This window comes from Callospermophilus lateralis, chromosome 3 (genome assembly GCF_048772815.1).
Source record: "Callospermophilus lateralis isolate mCalLat2 chromosome 3, mCalLat2.hap1, whole genome shotgun sequence".
Lineage (NCBI taxonomy): Eukaryota > Metazoa > Chordata > Mammalia > Rodentia > Sciuridae > Callospermophilus > Callospermophilus lateralis.
In genome coordinates, this window is record NC_135307.1 from 193,874,438 (window position 1) to 193,893,853 (window position 19,416).

At 55.9% G+C, this 19,416-nt stretch overlaps 1 protein-coding gene across 4 annotated transcripts; it reads left to right on the plus strand.

The window, feature by feature from the left end:
- Nucleotides 1–1,349: 1,349 nt before the first annotated feature.
- Nucleotides 1,350–14,246, plus strand: Slc35h1 (solute carrier family 35 member H1). Of its 4 annotated transcripts, none has more exons than XM_076852019.2 (10): nucleotides 1,350–1,404; nucleotides 5,848–6,215; nucleotides 6,557–6,707; nucleotides 7,419–7,482; nucleotides 8,163–8,235; nucleotides 8,722–8,890; nucleotides 8,977–9,060; nucleotides 11,992–12,167; nucleotides 13,145–13,274; nucleotides 13,459–14,246. In XM_076852019.2, exons 2-10 carry the CDS (start codon nucleotides 6,096–6,098, stop codon nucleotides 13,587–13,589), a joined length of 1,098 nt encoding a protein of 365 aa, XP_076708134.1. In that variant the 5' UTR covers nucleotides 1,350–1,404; nucleotides 5,848–6,095; the 3' UTR covers nucleotides 13,590–14,246. The 4 variants fall into 4 exon arrangements, with proteins under 4 accessions (XP_076708134.1, XP_076708133.1, XP_076708137.1 ...); XM_076852018.2 differs by having other exon boundaries at nucleotides 1,353–1,404; nucleotides 5,845–6,215; XM_076852022.2 differs by lacking the exons at nucleotides 1,350–1,404; nucleotides 5,848–6,215 and having other exon boundaries at nucleotides 6,680–6,707; nucleotides 7,419–7,612.
- Nucleotides 14,247–19,416: the final 5,170 nt, after the last annotated feature.

The following is a 19,416-nucleotide window of genomic DNA, read 5'->3' on the forward strand; positions in this document are numbered from 1 at the left end:
AGCTCCGTGTCGCTCTGTACAGCAGGGAAAGGAGTACTGTACACCCCCATGAACACATCCTCCCTCTTCCCCCCTGCCAGGGAACAGCACTTCTGCCTTACAAAGAAGACGTTCTTCACCCAGTGTCATCTATGTTTGGTGCCCAGCCTTGCAGCTGGTGTTTAAGGCTGTTGCTCCAGTCCACAGCCTTGGTGCCATGAATGTCAGTAATGATGAAAGTAGATACTTTAATTTCTCTCACCTCTGAGAGAGGAGGGAATGAGAACAAGTTCTCTCAAAAGGCATAGAAAGTACATGCCACACAGGCCTTGCGGACTGAATAAAGCCAAGACCTGGGGCAGCGACGGGTACCACTGTAGGTGCTTGGTAAGCACTGAATGAACTGATGCCTGCGTGATGCCAGCTGGCAATGGAGACAGCAGCAGTTTGCACGAAGCTCTGCTCACACTCTGGCCTTGAGCCTTCTGTTCAGAGGGGTTGGGAGCCCAACTGAGTCACAAGGATCCTTGTTTGCAGCCAGTCACAGTGCAGAGCCCAGGAGACTTGAGTAGAGCAAAAAGCACAAAACTGGGTCTTGGTGTGCAGCCCTCACCTGCGGGCCTAGTGTTTCTCACTGTCCATAAACACTGCCCCTTTTAACCCATCCCACAAGATGCATCAAATCTGAATGCTCTCGGCTGGCGTCTGGGGGTCACTGCAACCTGTCCCTTGGCTACTTTAACCACTGTAGTTTTTGTTACCTTCTTGAACCACCTGAGCTCCCAGCAAGCCTGGCACTTTCTCAGCCCCTCTTAAGGTTCTTATTTCCTCTGGGATACTCTCCTCTTACTCAACCTCTTGAAATTAGTCTTATAAGGCTTCAGATGAAATATTTCACAAATGTTATTCTGTATCTTTCTAAGTAAAAATTCAGTGTCCCTGACATTACTCCCCAGCTGGCTGCAGCTTCCAGAAGCGGAAGCCCAGAGAGATTTCGTGGTTCGCTGCATGCTTGCCTGGCGCTGGGTTGGATGTAGATAAACCATCTGTTTAACAAAGGTAAATAGGTGACCACGACGGGGGTGCTCACTGTGTGCCGGGCAGTAGCAGGCACCGCGGCTCCACGACAAGTGGCTGCTTGCGCGCCGGAGACAAGCAGTTACAATACAGGGCTGAACAAAAGGTGGGCGCGGGCGCCCAGCGCACGAGGGCACCGCGGGGGTCTGGCTGAGCGCGGAGGAAGGCCCCCCCCCCAAGCCAATAGAGCGGCTCCCGCCCCAGCCTCTGCACATGGTCCCCGCTCCGCCCCCTCACTGCTCGGCCCCTCGGCGGCTTCCGGCGGAAGCCACCCCTCCCGCGGCTCGGGGGCGGAACCCGGCTCGCACTTCCGGCGGGAGGATCGCGGCCGCGAGCGCCACGGTGGAGGTGAGTGGGCGCGTTGCGGGAGCTCCCGGGAGGGGGTCCGGCTGGCGTGGGGGGCCGTCCCGCCTCGGTTCTGCACGCTGCTCGCTCCTGCTGCCGCCCCGGCGCCCGGCCCGGTCCGCGGAGGGGCGGGGACCCCGGCCTCCTGCAGGCCGCCCGCCCCGCCGCGCCGCCTCGGCTGGCACTCGGAACACCTGCAAGGTGCCAGGCCCTGCGCCGGGCGGGAGCCGACACCCCGACCGGCTCGCAGAGGCCGGGCTCCGCGGGAGACACGAGCCAACACGGCCACGTCAGCTGGTGGGGAGGTCTGGAGGATGGGGACGCTTGGCGGAGTCCGAGGACGCGGACTTGATGTGCCTGACCAGCCGCTGGAAGCCGGGCGGCGGGGGCCGGGGACAGCGGTAGGAGGAGGTTGCAGACGTCCGCGGAGGCCAGGTGGTAGGTGGCCTCCTCGCGGGCCGAGCCGAGGAGTGGGATCCGCCCCCGGAGGGCGTGGTCTGCTTTCTGTGTGTAGGCCACCCCTTTGGCTGCTCCGTGGACTCCAGGCTGTGGGGACAAAAGAGGAAGCTCCGCGATAACGGAAGATAACGTGGCTGAGACTGTGGTTGTGGAAAGGGAAGTGAAGAAAAGTGGACGGGTACAGAAGTCATTGGTGGTGGAGCTGACAGGGCAGGATTTGAGGACTGAGGGCCAGAGGGGATCAAGTGTTCCTCATCTCCGATGTGTGCATTTGGTTTAAATAACTGCATTACACTGGCGCTTACTAAATGACTTTGGAGTAGGTTAGGGGCATGGGGAGTAATTTAGATGTATTCTTAGGGCATCTTAAGATTTAGATGTCTGGAGTGGAGCTGCCAAAAGGACACTTAGATACACAAGCCTGCACTCACAGGAAAGCTTGGCTAATGTAAAGACATCACTGGCAAGTGGTTTGGGATGGATGCAGTGGTTTGGTTAGGATGAGAATGAAGAAAGAAGAGAAGCCAAGATCCGACCCTCAGGTGCCAACTCTTGCACGTTGAGTTGAAGAGGGGGTGTCAGCTAGAAGACTGAAGAAGGAGCGGAGAAGAGCAGAAGACAAGCCAGAGATTGTAGGGTCCTGGCATCCAAGTCATCTTTGCAGAAAGAGGAAGTGGTCAGTGTATAAGAGGAGAACAGAGAGAACAGGAGAACAGAGAGTTGGCCCTTGAGGGGGCAACTGGAGGAAGGTGTAGTAACTCAGAAGCAGGACAGGAAGTGAGAGGAGGTCAGTAGGAGTGGGCTGTCAGTGCAGGGCCTCTGGGGAAGTGTTGCTATAACTGTACACCATCCAGCATCAGTGCTGTATGTACCTAATGCTGTTGACTCCTTTCCCAGGGGCTAGACGGTTCTGTTTCCCGTTACAGTTGGAGAAACTGAGTTTCAGCGTCTACTCATTTAGAGTAGAAGCATTAGGATTTGCTCCAGGTCTCTAACTTCAAACCTGTACTTTTAAGCACTAAGCTGCACCACTGTGTTGAGGTTGGGAAAATGGAAGGCAGCCAGGTGCTACGACAGTGCACAGTCCTACCCCCACTGTGGCTGCTACTCCCCAGGGAAAGTGAGGCACACTGTGGAATTCCTTTCTTGGGCAAGTGAGATTTGGAAAAGAGCATTTAACCCTGTAGGTCTGGTCTCCCTTACCACAGAGTAAGAGCGAGGACCTCATCCAGTTTCACGCCTGTATCTCCAGTGCTCCGATACAGTAGTGTGTCATGAATGTACATTGAGTATGTGGCTCTGTGATTTTTGGCTGGCCCCTCTAGCTGACATGAGTCTTTGTGTTTTAGGTAAGTGAATTACCTTTTGAATGCTGATAAGAAATAGTGTTGCTGACTTTGAGATGGAGCTGGGTGGGGGGCGAGTGTATTACAGGGATCTGGACAAGCTCTTGGAAGGAAAGGCATGATTGGAACAGCCCAGGGAGGACCTTGTGTTGTTTAGCAGGCACTGTAGTGTAAGCAGAAGGTGCAGGTTGATCCCGGAAAGGGAAACAGATGGCCCTAACTTGGAAGCCACTGGAGGGACCCATGGAGCAAGTGCTAGGAAGAAAGTCCCCTTAGTATCAACATGCCCTGCAACTGCCTGTGTAGCGTAAGCAGTGACTCTCAACCAGGAGCACTTGTGACCCCAGGCAGTGTTTGGCAATGTCTGGACACAGTTCTGGTTGTTAAGTGTAGCGGGGGCTAAGGATATTCCTGCATCTCGCAGGTGTTGACTGGGGATGCTGCTAACATCCTACAGTGCACAAGGATTGATCCCGCCCCAAACATGCGTGACACCAAGTTGAGAAACTGGCGTAGAGGAAAGTGGGCCTCGAGCTTGCACCATGTGGGTTTGAAGCCCCATTGCCCCACTCAGTCACAGAAGCAGGAGTCTGTCTGGGAGTGGCAGGAGGAGCAGAGAGGCCACCGCAGGAGGTTGCTGCAGTCATCTGGAGAGAGGTAGGGGCTGGGGTGGCGGGAGTGGAGGTCAGGAGATGTGATGATTGGGGATATTTGCAGAGATGGAGCTGCCAGGGGTTGAGTGAGCTGGGGACAGAGGAGCAGAGGAGGAGAGTGGCGGTGCCTGCTGTGCTGGGAAAGGGCAGGAGGGACACCTGAGATCAGACATCGGGGTAAAGAGGTCAAGTCGCAGTTGCTCTTCCTCTGAGGTTCATGATGAATCAGAGCTGGGCTCCACACTGGGGAGGTATGTCATGCTTTAGACCAGGAAGGACAGTGACACAGCCCACTGGTTCCAGCATGTTCCTTTTTTTTCTTTGGCAGGATTGGGGTTGAACCCGGGGTGCTTTCCCACTGAGCTACCACATTCCCAGCCCTTTTTATTTTTTATTTTGAAGACAGGGTCTCACTAAATTGCCAAGGCTGACCTCAAACTTGCAATCCTCCTGCCTTGGCTTCCTGAGTCACTGGGACTACAGGTGTGTGCCACCAAACCCAGCCCTTCACATATATATATATTTTTTAATGAGTGTGTCCTAACATAATGCAAAGGAAAGTAACTGACAATAAAACGTGTTTCTATGTGGAGGTTTCTGGGCACAGTACCAGAGTGAGGGTGAAGTGGCCGGCGGCTCCTTTCTCTATAGAACACCTAGGAACATGGTAGCCACAAACACACCCTCGCACAGCCATGGTGTGCCCCAGCTCAGAAACCATGAGTGGTTTAAGTTTGGGGAATTTTCAGTGCATGGTGGAGCCATAGAAAAGCTGCTGCGTGTGTACACCTATGCCTGATTTAGGGTCTGGGTTCAGGTGATCATAGGCCAGTTTTCCACCTGCACCTCAAAGTCATACAGATTGCAGAATAATTCTGGTTCTGTGGGCTACGCCTCATGGTCCTTGCTCCCTGTATGCTTCCGGTATCCTCCCAGTTCACCACTACAGATTTCTAAAGTTCCTCTGAAGAGAACTGCAGCCCTTGGAGCCCAGTTTGCCTTGCGGGTGGGGAAGCGATAGCACTGGTTCCAAGAGTACAGTGCAGGTGTGGTCATTCCCTTCAGACCCACGGGCTGGGGTGGGGTGGGGTTCGGCCTTCTAAGAAGGCTTCCAGGAGATGGCATTGCAGCAGGTGGGGCATCTCCCAAGTAGGCAGTGAGGAGGGGACACACAGCTGAAGCAGAGGTGTGATGCTGGGCCCCAGCTCCCTAGGCACAGGTGGGTCCAGCCCCAAATGCTCATGCACTCCTTGGGGCTGCGGGGTTGCTTGGGTGGCAGGGAGTGGTTTGTTTAGGCAGGACCCTGTGCCTCTGAGAGCAGTTGGTAGAGGGTAGGGCCAGGTAGGTACAGGTTTCCTGATCCACTTTCAACCCCTGAAGAAGAGATCAGTCTCCTGAAAATGACATGCATGTTGTCTGGCGCTGAGTCATCAGACCGAATGGAGAACTTACACAGTGTCAGGTGTGGTAAGGTTCTGTCTGTCCTCAAGTTCCCGGCCTTGCAGAGGACCAGACATTACTCAGATCACACCCCGCAGAAGTGCTGGGAAGGGATAGTAGAACCACCTGTATCTCAAGACTGGTGGGTGGGGACATCCCCAGGACCTTTGTGCCCAAGAAAAGCAGGGTGACTGAGGAATGGTTGAAGAGGGGCGTTCGTTCTTCCAGGCAGCAGGAAAGAGCCTGGTGTGTTGGGAGAACCAAAAGGCAGCCAGTTGGACCCGTCCTGGAAAGTGTGAGGCTGAGGCTGGTGAGACTGCAAGGCCAGATCTGGGCCCTCGGAGCCCCAGAAAGGGTTTTGGCCTTTGTCCGTGAGACAGCACTGGTCCAACACAATCAGATTTACGTGTTGAAAAGGTCATTTTGATAACAACCCATGGAGAACAGCCTGAAGTGACGAGGGAGTGGACTGACTAGGGCTCTGGGAGTGCTGGACTGGGTGTGGGAGCCGCAGAGCCACCACAGCTGTCTTCTCATCTTTCTAGCAGCAGAACTGGGGTCCTTTGAGCCCTGCACCCAGCTAACCATGGAACAGGTCGGCCTGGGCCACCAGCCCCTTAGGTGAGGACTCCACCCGGAGCTCCACTGACCATTCCAAACATGGAGGCGAAGAGAACCCTTCCAGCCAGGGCATCTGCTTGTTGAAAGTCGTGGTCCAGCGCCGCTCCTCTGTGAGCTGTCTTCAGGAGAGGTGCTGTCCCGTGGCCCAGGAGCGGGGGCACCGCAGCCTCCGCGGATGGGGAGGTGGGCCCTTGATGTGGCCTTTGTGTGGAAGGCGGTGTTGACCCTGGGGCTGGTCCTTCTCTACTACTGCTTCTCCATCGGCATCACCTTCTACAACAAATGGCTGACCAAGGTAACTGAGGCCTCACCAGTGCAGGGTGCTGGGTCAAAGGTGCCACAATTGGCATGGCCTTAGTGGCCCACAGAGGCTCTTGGGCAAGGCTGATGGACCAGCCAGCGGGTGTTGAAGTGGAGACAGCACCAAACTGGGAGTGAGCCCAAGGGTGCCACTTCTCTTTTGGACCTCCACAGTGGGGACAAAGGGTCTCTCGGTCTAAGGAACTGGAATGCAGCTGAGAGCCCCTCCCTGCAAACCAGGGGTGAGCCCCTCCCACCCGACAGCAGCTGGAGGGAGGAGGGGGCCCCAGCCCAGGGCGGTCTCTGAGGCGCCGGGTGTCTGCTTGGGCTCTGCAGAGCTTTCACTTCCCCCTCTTCATGACGATGCTGCACCTGGCCGTGATCTTCCTCTTCTCCGCCCTGTCCAGGGCGCTGGTTCAGTGCTCCAGCCACAGGGCCCGCGTGGTGCTGAGCTGGACCGACTACCTCAAAAGAGTGGCCCCCACAGGTACGTGTCCCTGCAGAAGGAGGGCTGCTAGAGGACCAGAGAGAAGCCCTCTGGGCCTTGAGGTCAAGTCCCCTCTCTGCCCGCCCCACACCTCTTTGTGCCCTCTGCCTCCCTCCCCTCGCCCCACCATCTCTTGAGCTCTCCCCACCTCCCCTCCCGCCACACACACAGAAAGCCCTGTGGCGGGCAGGGAGCCTGCAGCAGGTGCATGCGCCTCGCAGGCAGGGTCCTGGGCCTGCTGTCATCTGGGTCCTAGGTCAGGTGTGAGTAGGCAGGTACTGAAGGACAGGTGGCACCAGCTGGTGCTGGTGTGTCACACACTGAGCAGTGTGTGAAGTGTGAAAGGCCACTCGATGCCACCCGAGAGCCTGGAGGGCCAGGTGCCCTGTTGAGTTCACTTGGTCCCCAGGGAGGAGGGTTTTCACCCGAGGATTGACTGGCTGAGAGGCTCCAGTCTAGTGGGGGCGAGGACATTGAAATCAGTCGACACATGAGCATAGCACCCCCAGTCAGGGTGGACTCCAGCCCAGTGGCCCCACTTTTTAGCCAGATGTTAACCACATAATTACTGGTGGAAAGGAAAACCTCGGGTTCCCAGAGAGGAAGCCAGAGTGGGGTAAAATGGGCTCCTTAGCCACCTCCAGGACGTAGCGGCCACCTGGCTGGATGTTCCTGTGCCACCTCAGCCCCGGGCGCCCCTTGTCTCCACAGCACTGGCAACAGCACTTGACGTGGGCTTGTCCAACTGGAGCTTCCTCTACATCACCGTCTCGCTGTGAGTACCGGCTGCTGTCTGCGCACCTGGCCGATGGGCCAGCCACTCCATCACTCTCTGGGACCAGCCCTTGCTCTCTCAGCTCCTCCCTGGCACCTAGCAGCTCTCCAAGAAGTCTCCAGCCTCTTCCGTAAGCCCAGCGCAGAGGGGACGCTGTGCCTGCCGGGCAGCGGGGGAAGCCAGGGGATGCAGACAGCACTAGTCGAGGCAGGGACAGAACAGCAGAGCCGAGGAAGGGGCTGGCCACAGAGCATGTGGCCACATCAGCGCCCAGTGTGGGCACGGCTGGGTGATAGCTGGTTGTGTCGCGTTGGCTTCAGAGGACACGGTCCTCTTTGTGTCCTCTCGTCTCATCTGTTCTTCCTTTCCTAGTCTTGGCCAAGGGCTAGATAAAGGATAGAACTCCTCCATGTCAGACACGAGCCTTGTCTCCCAGTGATAATCGGGGGCCTCAGAGAGTCTTCCGATGACAGGTCCCTTCTCGGCCCAGGTGACTCAGGCAGGCTCCTTTTGATCTTCTGTACCCAGATTGCCCTGCTGCCCTGAGCAGCGCCACTTGCTCTCTGGAAAGTCAGCCTCCTCCCCCTTCCAGCCTGCTGATCTGTGCTCTGGGCTCTCTTCTGGGTGGCGGGTCCTAACCCCGACTCCAGCAGTGCAGTGTGGGTAATCTCCACTTCCAGGTACACAATGACCAAGTCCTCGGCTGTGCTGTTCATCTTGATCTTCTCTCTGATCTTCAAGCTGGAGGAGCTGGTGAGGCCCCACTTCTGTTTTGTCCTTCCTACCCGCTGTATGCCCAGAGTAGAAGAGGGAATCTGAGCGGTGACTGAGACAGGCCCAGCCCAGGTGGCAGTAACTCCCTCTTCTGAGAAGGGACCTAGGCATAGGGACAGTATGCAGAGTATTTAGAAACAAGTGTGTCAGCAGCTGACAGAAGAAATCAGGAGGGTCCTGGAGAGCCTTGCTGTGCAAAGCGGTGGTCCTCATTTGGTGGCCAAGGAGGCGGAGAGGCCACTCGGGACTTGGAACAGATCTCAGAAAGCACTGTGGTATTTTAGACTAGGAAGGGATACTGAGGACATGCCAGTTGTCAACCCTTCATATGTCAGTGGGCAAGGGCTGTCTGTGACTTCCCTGGGAGAGTTGAGGTAGAAGATCTCCTGCCCCAGGGGAGATACTGACCCCGGCTCTGGGTGTGGCGGACCCCCGAGTCAGCTGCACCTGCTCCCCTCCTCCCAGCGTGCGGCCCTGGTCCTGGTGGTCCTCCTCATCGCTGGGGGCCTCTTCATGTTCACCTATAAGTCCACCCAATTCAACGTGAAGGGCTTCTCCCTGGTGCTGGGGGCCTCGTTCATCGGTGGAATTCGCTGGACCCTCACCCAGATGCTCCTGCAGAAGGCTGAGCTGGGTGAGCCTGGGCGGGGTAGGTGCAGGCAGGCTGGAGGCTGTGCAAGCACCGGCCAGACCTCCTGACCTCTGTGTCCTGCCCTGCAGGCCTCCAGAACCCCATCGACACCATGTTTCACCTGCAGCCACTCATGTTCCTGGGGCTCTTCCCTCTGTTTGCCATATTTGAAGGTACGTTGGGCCAGCCACCTCGGGGCACCTCAGAACAGCGAATCCCAGATCCCTGTGTGGTGCTAGTTTTTGAGGTTGCCAACATTGAAGACGCAGCCCCACCCCTGTACCCTGTTGGGACTAGATAGACTCGTAAGCAAGTGGCTAGAATCCAATCTGATAGTTGCTGCAGAAAGAGTGTAAAACATAAGGACAGTGATGGTAATGACTGTACAGAGTGCTGAAGGGACTATTTCCATCTTTTTGTTTTTCTTTTTCCAGTACTAGGGATTGAACCCAGGGGCACTCTCCCACTGAGCTACACCCCAAGCCCTTTTGATATTTTATTTGAAGATAGGGTCCCACTAAGTTGCCCAATCTTGCCCCAAACTTGCAATCCTCCTACCTTAGCCTCCAGAGTAGCTGGGACTACAGGCCTGCACCATCACACCTGGCTATTTTAATTATTTCAAATACTTATTTTTTTATGAAAAAAATACATGAATTTATTTAAAAAAGTCAAACAGCTCAATAAGAAATAAAACTACACAACAGCAAAAACCTATTACAAATGCCAGAAAACATTCATATTTCCTGTAGGTCAGTAAATTGGAATAATCATTTTTAGAAAATAATTGGCATTTTCTAGTAAAATTAAGATTTAGGTTCCCTACCTACAAATTTCTACTTTAGTGTATCATTGAAAGTAACCTGGCATATACACAATAGGAAGTGTGCATGTTATAGTCTGGGTGTGATTTGTCTTCCCAAAGGTTCATGTCCTGGAAGCTTGGTCCCAAAGTGGAAGCTTCAGGGGTGGATCCTAGTGTAAGGTGATTAAATCATGGGGCCTCCATTCTGAGAAATAGATCAATGCTGTCTCACAGGAGTAGAACCAGGACTGGGTAGGGGTATTAGTTTCTGAAGAGCTGATTGTTATATATATATATATAATTTTTATATATATTTATATATATGTATATATTATATAGAGATATATTATATAGAGATATACGTGTATGTGTGTGTGTCAAACACTAAGTCCTCCCAAAAAACTGGCTGATACTGTAATTGTCACCTGGTTTTGCAGATGAAAGAAACTGAGGCTCAGAAGGGAAGAGAGCTTGCCCAGGGTCCCAGAGCTCACAAGGAAGCCAGAATTTGGACCCAGCCTCCTGGCTTCAAGCGGTTAAGCCCACTCTTCCCTACCTTGCATGCTGCCCCTAGGAGGGCAGAGTCACCGCCTGTTTTAGGAGGGGGAGTGAGCGAGTCAGAAAAGGTCCCCAGACCATCCGTGTATTTTGGCGGATGAGAGGAGTGGGTGGACTAAGGCAGGCAGGGTGTCCTGGGAAGCAGGACAGGAGGTTCACTCACATGTTGGCCTGTAGCTGTGTGGGATGGGCTGGGCAGGGGCCAGCATGCAGGAGGCTGGGGCTGAGGCTTCCAGAGGAGGAGGAAGGAGAACTTGAGGGCGGGCGGCACAGTACCACCTTCCTTCCTGGTTTTTGGGATTAGTCTTTGTCCACTGTCTATTTATTCTTTCTCCCAGAGTCCCGACTGTCCTCAGGGTCATTACAGAAAATTCTGTCCCACATCCATTTAAGTTTCAAGCAGTGAAGCATCTCCAGCCTCCCTGAGAAAATTATTCTGCAGCCGTTGTCCAGGAGACTTCTGTTCAGAGCCTCATGTTTTCCCTTTTTAAAATCCCTCCCCATTCCTTCATTACGCCCCCTGCACCAAACACCACGCTCCCGGCCCCCCTGGGTGTCTGCACCATTCCCCCATCTGCAAACCCTCATCTGAAAGCCCCTGGTAGTCGCCACTTAGCAAAGCTGCATGGATTTAGCTCCTTTAATCTTTTCTGGTAAATTAATCCCCCAAGCGCCTTCATTACTTATGTTGCTCTTCCCCGAATTCCCTTCAATTTGCCTGCGCCCTGGCAGCCCTGCGGAGCCAGCCCAAGCTGGATGTCCTGCATTGTGAGTCCACCGGCTGCCTCGGGGACAGGGGTGGGCCGTTCTCTACTTCTTTGGTGCTTCCTTCTAAAATGCCCAAGTGCATGTCAGTGCCCAGCTTCCACATGTGTCTAGTGCAGAGCTCACTCCACCCTCTGCTGATACACCATGGGGATCTTGCTGGGGACCCAGAGAATTGTCCCTTCAGAGGGACAGTGTTGGAGGGACTCCTAAAAGTCCCTAGGCAAGATTTGTGTTTTGTGCAGTCATCTGTTCACATAGGTGAATGTTTTCTTTTTGAGAAATGCTCATCAGCCCTGGGGAGGCTGAGGCAGGAGGACTGCAAGTTCAAGGCCAGCCTTGGCAACTTAGCAAAACTCTGTCTCCAAATAAAGAAATCAGAAGGGCTTGGGGTGTGTCTCAGTGGCAGAGTACCCCGGGTTCAATCTCTGGTCCCAAAAGAAGGGAGGGAGGGAGGGAGGGAGTGAAGCTCGCCCGATGGCGCTGCTTGCTAGGGAAACTCCAATCCAGTTCCATCCTGTCATTTTATCAGCAGAGAAACTGAAGTCCAGAAAGGGAACATCTTGGCCCAAGTCCCACAGCTGTGTACTAGCAAGACCTAGGTTTGGGCTTGGTGGCAGGACGCTTGCCTGTCATCCATGAGGCCCTGGATGCTCCCCAAAATGACAAAAAAAAAAAAAAAAAAGGCAAGCAGACTGTCTGAAGGAGCGCCATCAGCACCCTCCAGGGAAGCCCTCAGTCCACACCACTCCCTGTTGGGACCCCTCCTGAATTACCCTGGGGCTCCAGCTCCTCCAGTCTCCCTGGATCTCAGCCACTTGGTGGGATCACTCTGTACCCCTTGTTCTTTCCCCCAGCCGGATGGTCAGCAGGGGCTCCATGTGTCGTCTACCTCAGTGATGACAAGGCTGGTTGCTGGGCAGGGTAGCCCTGGCCCGGCCTCGGCCTCCCGCTCTCTCTCCCCGCGTTGCTCCAGGTCTGCACTTGTCCACATCTGAGAAAATCTTCCGCTTCCAGGACACGGGGCTGCTCCTGCGGGTACTTGGGAGTCTCTTCCTTGGTGGGATTCTCGCCTTCGGTTTGGGTTTCTCGGAGTTCCTCCTGGTTTCCCGAACCTCCAGCCTCACTCTCTCCATTGCTGGCATTTTTAAGGTACAGACTTGGAAGTGACCCTCTTTTCCCTTAGAGGGCCCATAAAGGCTCCTCACCCAGCCTCCACCCCAGCTCCGGCACTCCTGGGCCCTTTGGAGACCAGAGTGTCCCGTTCAGTGACAGGCACTGTGCTCCTGTCTCTCCTCTCTCCACCATCCCCTCAGACCTGCACCAGCCAAGGGTGCACAGTGGGATTCAGGGCCAGTCTGACCCCTCTAGACGGTTACATTTTACTCCAGTGCCAGCCCTGGACGTGTGGCAGTGTCCTGGAGCCATAGGTTGAGAAGCCCCCACCCAGACTCATCAGTAGAGCTCCATGATTGATTGGCAGTGTCTGCCATGGGCCCAGCAGGAGTTGTGTCATGTGACGGTGCCACCTGTTGCCAGTCTTAAACTTTTCTGGTGCCTTGAAGCCCTCCCTGCTCTCCCTCCCTCCCTGCTCTGCATCCCACCCCCTCCCCCACCATTGCTGCAGCTCCCTGCTCAGAACCAGGAGGGGTCTTGTCTTTGACCAGGCAGACCCCACACTAGAGCAGAAATGAGGTCCCCTGAGGACCTTCTGGCTGGCAGCCAAGGGATGAGGCATAAGCTGTGGTTCTCAGAGTGCATTGTTCACCAATCCCACCTGCGGTCACTGTTCATGAAGGACCCTGGGACAGTGTATCCTCAGAGCCCAGCACAACCCTGCATTTGCCCGAAGGAGCTGAGGGCTACCCATCCACAGGTGCCCGGGCCAGGGCAGCTAACCCTTTCCTGAGCCCTTGGTGCAGGCTCCACACCAACCCTGGGTCTGTTGTGCCCCTCTTTTTCCCAGCAGAGTTCTGTGACATTCTGCGTCAGTCGCAGAGTGGGGCTGGCAGGAATGCCGTGTGGGGAGCCTGTCCCTCACCTCCTCACCCGCTAGGCAGGCCCCACCCTCCTCTCCCCGAGAAGGAGCGCCCCCTGTTGACCACCCCTGCCCATCTCTCTGCCCACAGGAAGTCTGCACTTTGCTTCTGGCAGCTCACCTGCTGGGCGATCAGATCAGCCTCCTGAACTGGCTGGGCTTCGCCCTCTGCCTCTCGGGAATATCTCTACACGTGGCCCTCAAAACTCTCCACTCCAGAGGTAACTGGAGCCTTCCAGAGGCCTCCATTCTCTGATGTCACTCCCTGCGACTCTTGGCACCTCTGATTCCCCCTCGCCCAGCCCTGCCTGCCCTGAAGGGCCTGGCTCTCAGCTCCCCTCCTGGCTGCTGCTGTGGCTCAGGGAGTGTGCCATTATCGGGTCCATAACTGATCTCTGTCCCCAGGTGAAGGTGGATCCAGACTCCTGAAGGGGCTGAGCTCCAGCCCTGACCTGGAGCTGCTGCTCCGGAGCAGCCAGCCGGAGGATGAGGACAACGAGGAGGAAGACTACTTCGTGGCCCAGGGGCAGCAGTGAGGGGCCAGCGGAGCAACTTAGGTGCAGGCTGCTCTGTGACCAGCGCTGCTCTGAGCATTTGGCAGCAGCCCAGGGCCCTGTGGCTCTTCACAGCAGCTGGGAGCAGTGGCCTGAGAGTCACCTGTGGCGGGCTAGGTCAGGGGCTTGTGGCTCCTACCCTCCCTCAGAGCTTGGTCAACAGGGTGAGCACCAGGCCAGCCTCGGCCTGGCTGGAGCTCGCCCACGCTACGCTGGGATCCTGGTGGAGAAGAAAGTGGTGGGTCCTTCTAGGCCCTTGGCCAGGCCCTGCCCAAGACTGATGTCAGAAGCACAGCGGCCTTCTAGGGGGACTGACTTTGGGCTGCAGGGCAGTGGGGGTGTGACGATGTTGGGGCCTCGTCACCTGGACTGCATCTTTCTCAGTAGATTTATTTATAGTTTGGAAATAAATGGGTTTATGGTCCAGTGGCCACTCACATTGCCTAGGGGAGTAGGGGCAGGGAGGGCTGTGAAGGCCAGACCTCATCTTCTCTGTCCCTGCTGGGGCCTTCCCTAAGTGACCAGGCCCAACCTGGCCTCCTGCATCTCCTGCTTGCCCCTCTGCAGGCAGAGAATAAACAAGTATCTACTGAGCACAGCACCCTGGGGCTGAACATGTTTTTCACAGCCTATATTTGAATCCTGGCTTTGTCCCTTTCCATGTGACCTTAAGTGAATACTTAACCTCTCTGTGAAATGGAAGTAATGTGAGTCTTTCTTAAAGATTCTTGCCAGTATTTGTAACAGATTTAAATCTTAGGCTTATTGTTTTAAACCTTTCATCAACCAAGAGATCAGGACCTAGAAAAGACAAAGCTTGCCAAGTGAGCGGCGGGCCTGCGCCTCCATCCAGGTCCTGTGCTGCCTCCTGTGAGATCCCTGGCCCACCTTCCTCGCACTTCCCTCCACCTGGCCAACGCTTCTCCACTGTGCGGTCCTCTCCTGTTGTGGGCTGGGAGCAAGCCCCAGCCCGATACCTTTGGCTCCCAGCCCCAAGCCTACAGCCAGGGCTTCCCCTGGGGTGCTTGGGCACTCACAGCAGGTGGCGCCATTGCGCCGGCTGCAGCACTCTGCCACCTCTGCAGGCCTGCCACCTGTGTCCAGAGGAGGCAACTTAGGGGGGACCAGGACGGGGCTCTTATAAAAGGCTAGCCCTGTTGAATCTGCTAGAACTCACTGGCCTGGGCCTAGGGTGTAGAGCTTTTAAAAGGGTCTGCAAACTTCCTGTAAAAGGACACATGGTAAACATTTTCGGTTTGGGGACCACATGGCATCTGTTACAACTTCTCAACTCTGTTGCAGCGTGAAAGGAAGCCAGAGCCAATACAGAAACAAAAGGGTGTGGCTGTGTCCCCGCGAAACCTGACTTGGGGAGGAGGGACTGAGACAGTGGCTGGCTGCTGAACCCTGCTGTGAAGGGTCCTCAGGACAGGCCCTCAGATCCTCCACGGAGGACCAGCCTCCAGTTCCCATTCCCTGCTGACGCTGGCAAACAGGCTGCCCATTTGTCCACCTTGGATCCTGCAGGTTCCGGGGCCAGGGGCCAGAATGAAAGGAAGCCGGGTTCCTAAGGAACCCAGCCTGCTGGGGAGGTGGCCTCAGCCTCAGGGCCCGCTGCTGCTTGGGGCGGGAGTGCCTGCCACTGCCCCAGGCGCAGGTGGATGAGCACTCCCCCCCCCCCATGCCGAGGGAGCGCTGTCTGGTGCAGTAATTACAGGGTGCAGCACCGGGCTCCTGCCACCCTCCTGTTGGCCTCAATGACAGCCCCTCACTTAGCAGCAATTACCAGCCAGGCCTAGAGGAGGGTTCCCTCCCCTACCGCCTGGCCTCCCGGGCCAGACAGCCTTCACCCGGCTCGGCCCTCCAACCACCCGTGCTGTCTGCAGCCATTGCATCTCAGGGCTGCAGCGTCACCATGGAAACTCGGTGCTTGCACAGGTTGACAGGAGCTGAGGATGTGACTGGTCTCTCCAGGCTGTGGTGTCTGTCCCCAGCAGAAGGGGAGGAGGGAGGAGGGCTGACCTGCGGGTTCGGATTTTAAGTGCTTACATGCCCACTGCCTCTCCCAGGAGCCCACGGTGGTAGGAAGGTTAATGCCCCCAATATATGAGGACGTCGGCAGTTGGCATTGTAGCGGGGACTTGCGCAAGCTGGAGTTTGCTGTGGGGGAGGCCTGAGCCACCAGGCAGGACCCTGTGTACCTGCATCTTTATTCTGGTCCTCGCCTCAGCCTTGGGGACTCCGGATCATCTGCCGCTGTATCTGCTCCAATCTGCTGTGAAATCCTGAAAGTCCCGGTGGCATGAGAGTAGTTACCCAGCTGCGGGAGAATTCTCTCAGTGGTACTCGCTGCATGGACTAGCTATTGAGTTGGGTTCCAAGTTTCCAGTGCAGAGAAACAAAAGTGGGGACCCTCAGATCATCCATTTAGGGCAACAGCATTCAGATGGTGCTGGCCATGTGGCAAGCACTGCTGGACTTGGGGACAGAGATGTTTGTCCTTGGAGAAGCCTGCCCTTCCTCCCAGCCCAGACTGGGAGAAGAGATAGGCAGAAGATGGGAATGGGGAAGGAAGCACAAAGGGACCAGCCACTGGACGCCCTCTGCCCTTCACACAGGTTACTGGATCCTGAGCAGCCCAGTGCGGCAGGAACCGCTGCACCTATTTCATGGTTGTAGAAACTGAATTCACAGAGGCAAGGCATGAGAGCAGTTAAGAATTCAGCTTGGGGACATGACCAGATTCAGATTCGCTTTTCTCTGCTCTGTGATCTCGGCCATATTGCTGGTCCTCTCTTCCTTGTCTAAAAAGAAGGAATGATAATCTATAAGTGGCTGTAAAGAGAAAATAATATGCAAAGTGGTTGGCACGGTGCTGGGCACATTCTCCTTAGCTCTCAGTGAACATCAGGAGTGGAAATGTCACACACCGTTCCCAGTGACAGCATGAAAGAGGAGTGGCCAGCACTAAGGCCCCACCACCATGGTCCCCATCCTTGCCTCAAAGAGGAGCCACTTGGACATTTGTTCTGCAAAGGAATTTCCAATAGTGGGAACTAAATGGGGGGTTTCTAGGTTTTCACTTTGAAGTTATTGCCCGAATCCTGGGGCGGAGCTTAGCTCAGTAGAGCACCTGCCCGGCGGCGTGCAGGAGGCCCTGGTTCCACCCCGGGACCAGGGGGCTATAAGAAGAGCTGTGCCCACCACCAGCAGCATTCATGCCAGGCCTCAGCCTCCCAGCTTCCCTCTGAGCCTGTCCCTCCTGCCAGCCCAGCCCTGACATCAGCCAGTCCCCTTCCCCTGCTTCGTGGTAACCAGGTAGCCTGGCTTCTGTTCCCATGGTTATTTACAGGTTCGTTGGCAACTAGTACGTTTTCCTGAACAGGCCCCTGAGTCCTGCTGGCTTTGGCTGGAGGGGTGTCCCTTTCTCCCGATACCTGATGGGAACTCTCTGCTGGAGACAACAGAGGCCCAGAACAGAGGACCGAGAGAACGCATTAGCGGGTATTCAAACAAGGTTTCTGCAGCACCTACAAGGGGCCTGCCTGCCGTTGATAAAAGGAGTCAGTGACAGGTGACAGTAACACACCCACTGTCCCTGTCCTCAAGGAACTTCTGCGGGCCTTTAAGCCCAGTGGTTCCCTGGAAAGCAGACTTAGAGATGAAGATTAGAGCAGGCTGCTGACTAGAAAGAGGTCTTGGGAAAACACCGTGGAGGGAGCAAGACGGGACTTGCAGAGGAGGAAGCTGAGCGTCCCCAAGGCAGACCCCAGCCCCACAGTTGTGCCCTAGAGCTGGGATGGCCCAGCAGAGGTGCCCTGAGACAGGAGACAGGCAGTGAGCCGGCCCCTGGAAGGGGCCTGACTTTAGGTGTGCTGGTTATCTTCAAACCAAGAGAACCCCCCAGAGGTTGACAGCCAGGCCTGTCCCCTTGCCATGCCCCAGGGGGATAAGGCCTTCACGCCCAAAGGGGGGTCTGAACATGGCCCCACAGTGTCCATGGTACCCAGGGCCACAATCTGCCTCCAGAGAAAACTAGGATCCATGAAAAGGGACGCTGCACCTGGCATGTGTGTACATACGTGTATTTTCCTGGGACAATCCAGACTTGTCCCAGACTTGTCCCAAAGTTCAGTGGGATCGGAGATGCGTACTCCAGGTGTTCAGCGGAAAGTCTGGATGAATGGGCGATGGGTGGATGGATGATGGATGATGGTTGGACGGGTGGAAAGGTGGATGGGGGGCGGCTGGTAAATGGGTGGATGGGTGGATGATGATGGGTGATGGATGAGTGGGTGGACAGGTAGTTGCCATAATTGAAGAATGTCCAGGAGGCACAGAAAGGGGAGGAATCAATTCTGCCTGGGTCTATCTGCATGGGTGGGGGGACTTCCAGGAAGGGCTGAGTCTTGAGAACTAACAGGAGTTTGCTAGGCAAGGCACAGAGGTGTGGATGAGCACGAGATGACAGTGTGTTGGGAGGGAAGAATCAACTCACCACAGCTGGCTGGAGGTGTCTGTGGGGAAAGAGGGGTGGAGAGGTCCACCTGTGCCTGAAGAGCCTCCAGGACCTAGAGGTATCCTGCTAGGGACTTTTCCACTGGGTTCTCTGGAACAAGCAGGTACACCTCCCTCCCCCCACCTCACTTAACAACTGGGGGTATCTCTAGGTTAGGGAGGGGCAGGAGGCCGATCCTAAAGAGAATTCCATGCCAGGAGGAGAAGCACCAACCATCTCATCCACTCGCCACCTCCTCTCCCACCCCAATTTCCTTTAGTCCTCCTGCAGCCCACCGGAAGTCCTTGTTATTAGTGGTCCCGGTTTGCAGATGAGAAACAGGATCAGAGAAGCCAAGTGACTTGCCCAAGGTCACTCACCTCAGTAGCCACCAAGGGAGCCCTCCCCTGGGGCTCACCCATCCCAGAGTCCCTCCCCTCCCCCGCCCGCACTCTGCAGCCTCTGGTCTGAAGGGAGGGCAGGCTCTGCCTCCCAGGGGTGCGTCCCTCTGGTTAGGGATGAGAATAATGGCCCTCCTAGGGGGCCCTGGGTCTAGCTGGGCGGCATCCTGCTGGTAATATTTTGCCCAGGGAGGAATCTCCCACTGAGCCCTGCTCCGTCCTGTTCCCGGGGCTGCCCCATGAATTAAACATGCCCCCGTGGTTAACTCAGTAATGCTTTTATTAATAGTTAATTACTCAACGCGCACTGGGGAAATGAGACTCACTCAGGCCTCGTAAATTAAGGCAGTGATCTCCCGAAGGAAGCCGATGGGAGTTCAGTGCCTGGCCCTTCCCCCGCTGCACCTCTGGGCTTGCCATTTAGTGGCGATAAATGCTGTCCCCCACCCAGACGTGCTGGGGTGGGGGGCGGGAATCACAGGGGGAGCTGGGAAGTGGAGGAAGAGCGTCTGCTGGGCTTCCTAGAGAGAGGGCCCAGGGAGAGGTGGCCAAAGTGTCAGCGAGGAAACGTTATTCTGCACCTTGGTGGCTTGTCATCAGCCTGTGTTCCCTGTCATTGCTGGGGACTCAGTGCAGCCTCCAGGGATTCTCAGACAGGGCAAGGTCACCCGTCTCAGATGAGGCACTTCTCCACTCCAGCAGCTGCCAGCGGCAACCCCCACACTGCCTGCCAGGAGCCCAGATCCAGGGGAACCCCCCCTCAGGGGAGCCCCCCTAGGGGAGGCCGGCCCCACCAGTCCTGTCCTTGCTCGGACTCCCCAGCTGCGGGCTGGATAAGGGGCTCCTTATAACCTGGCTGGGCTTTTCTAAATTTAACTTTCTCCCATGTTTTGTTTCCTGGGAGACAGAG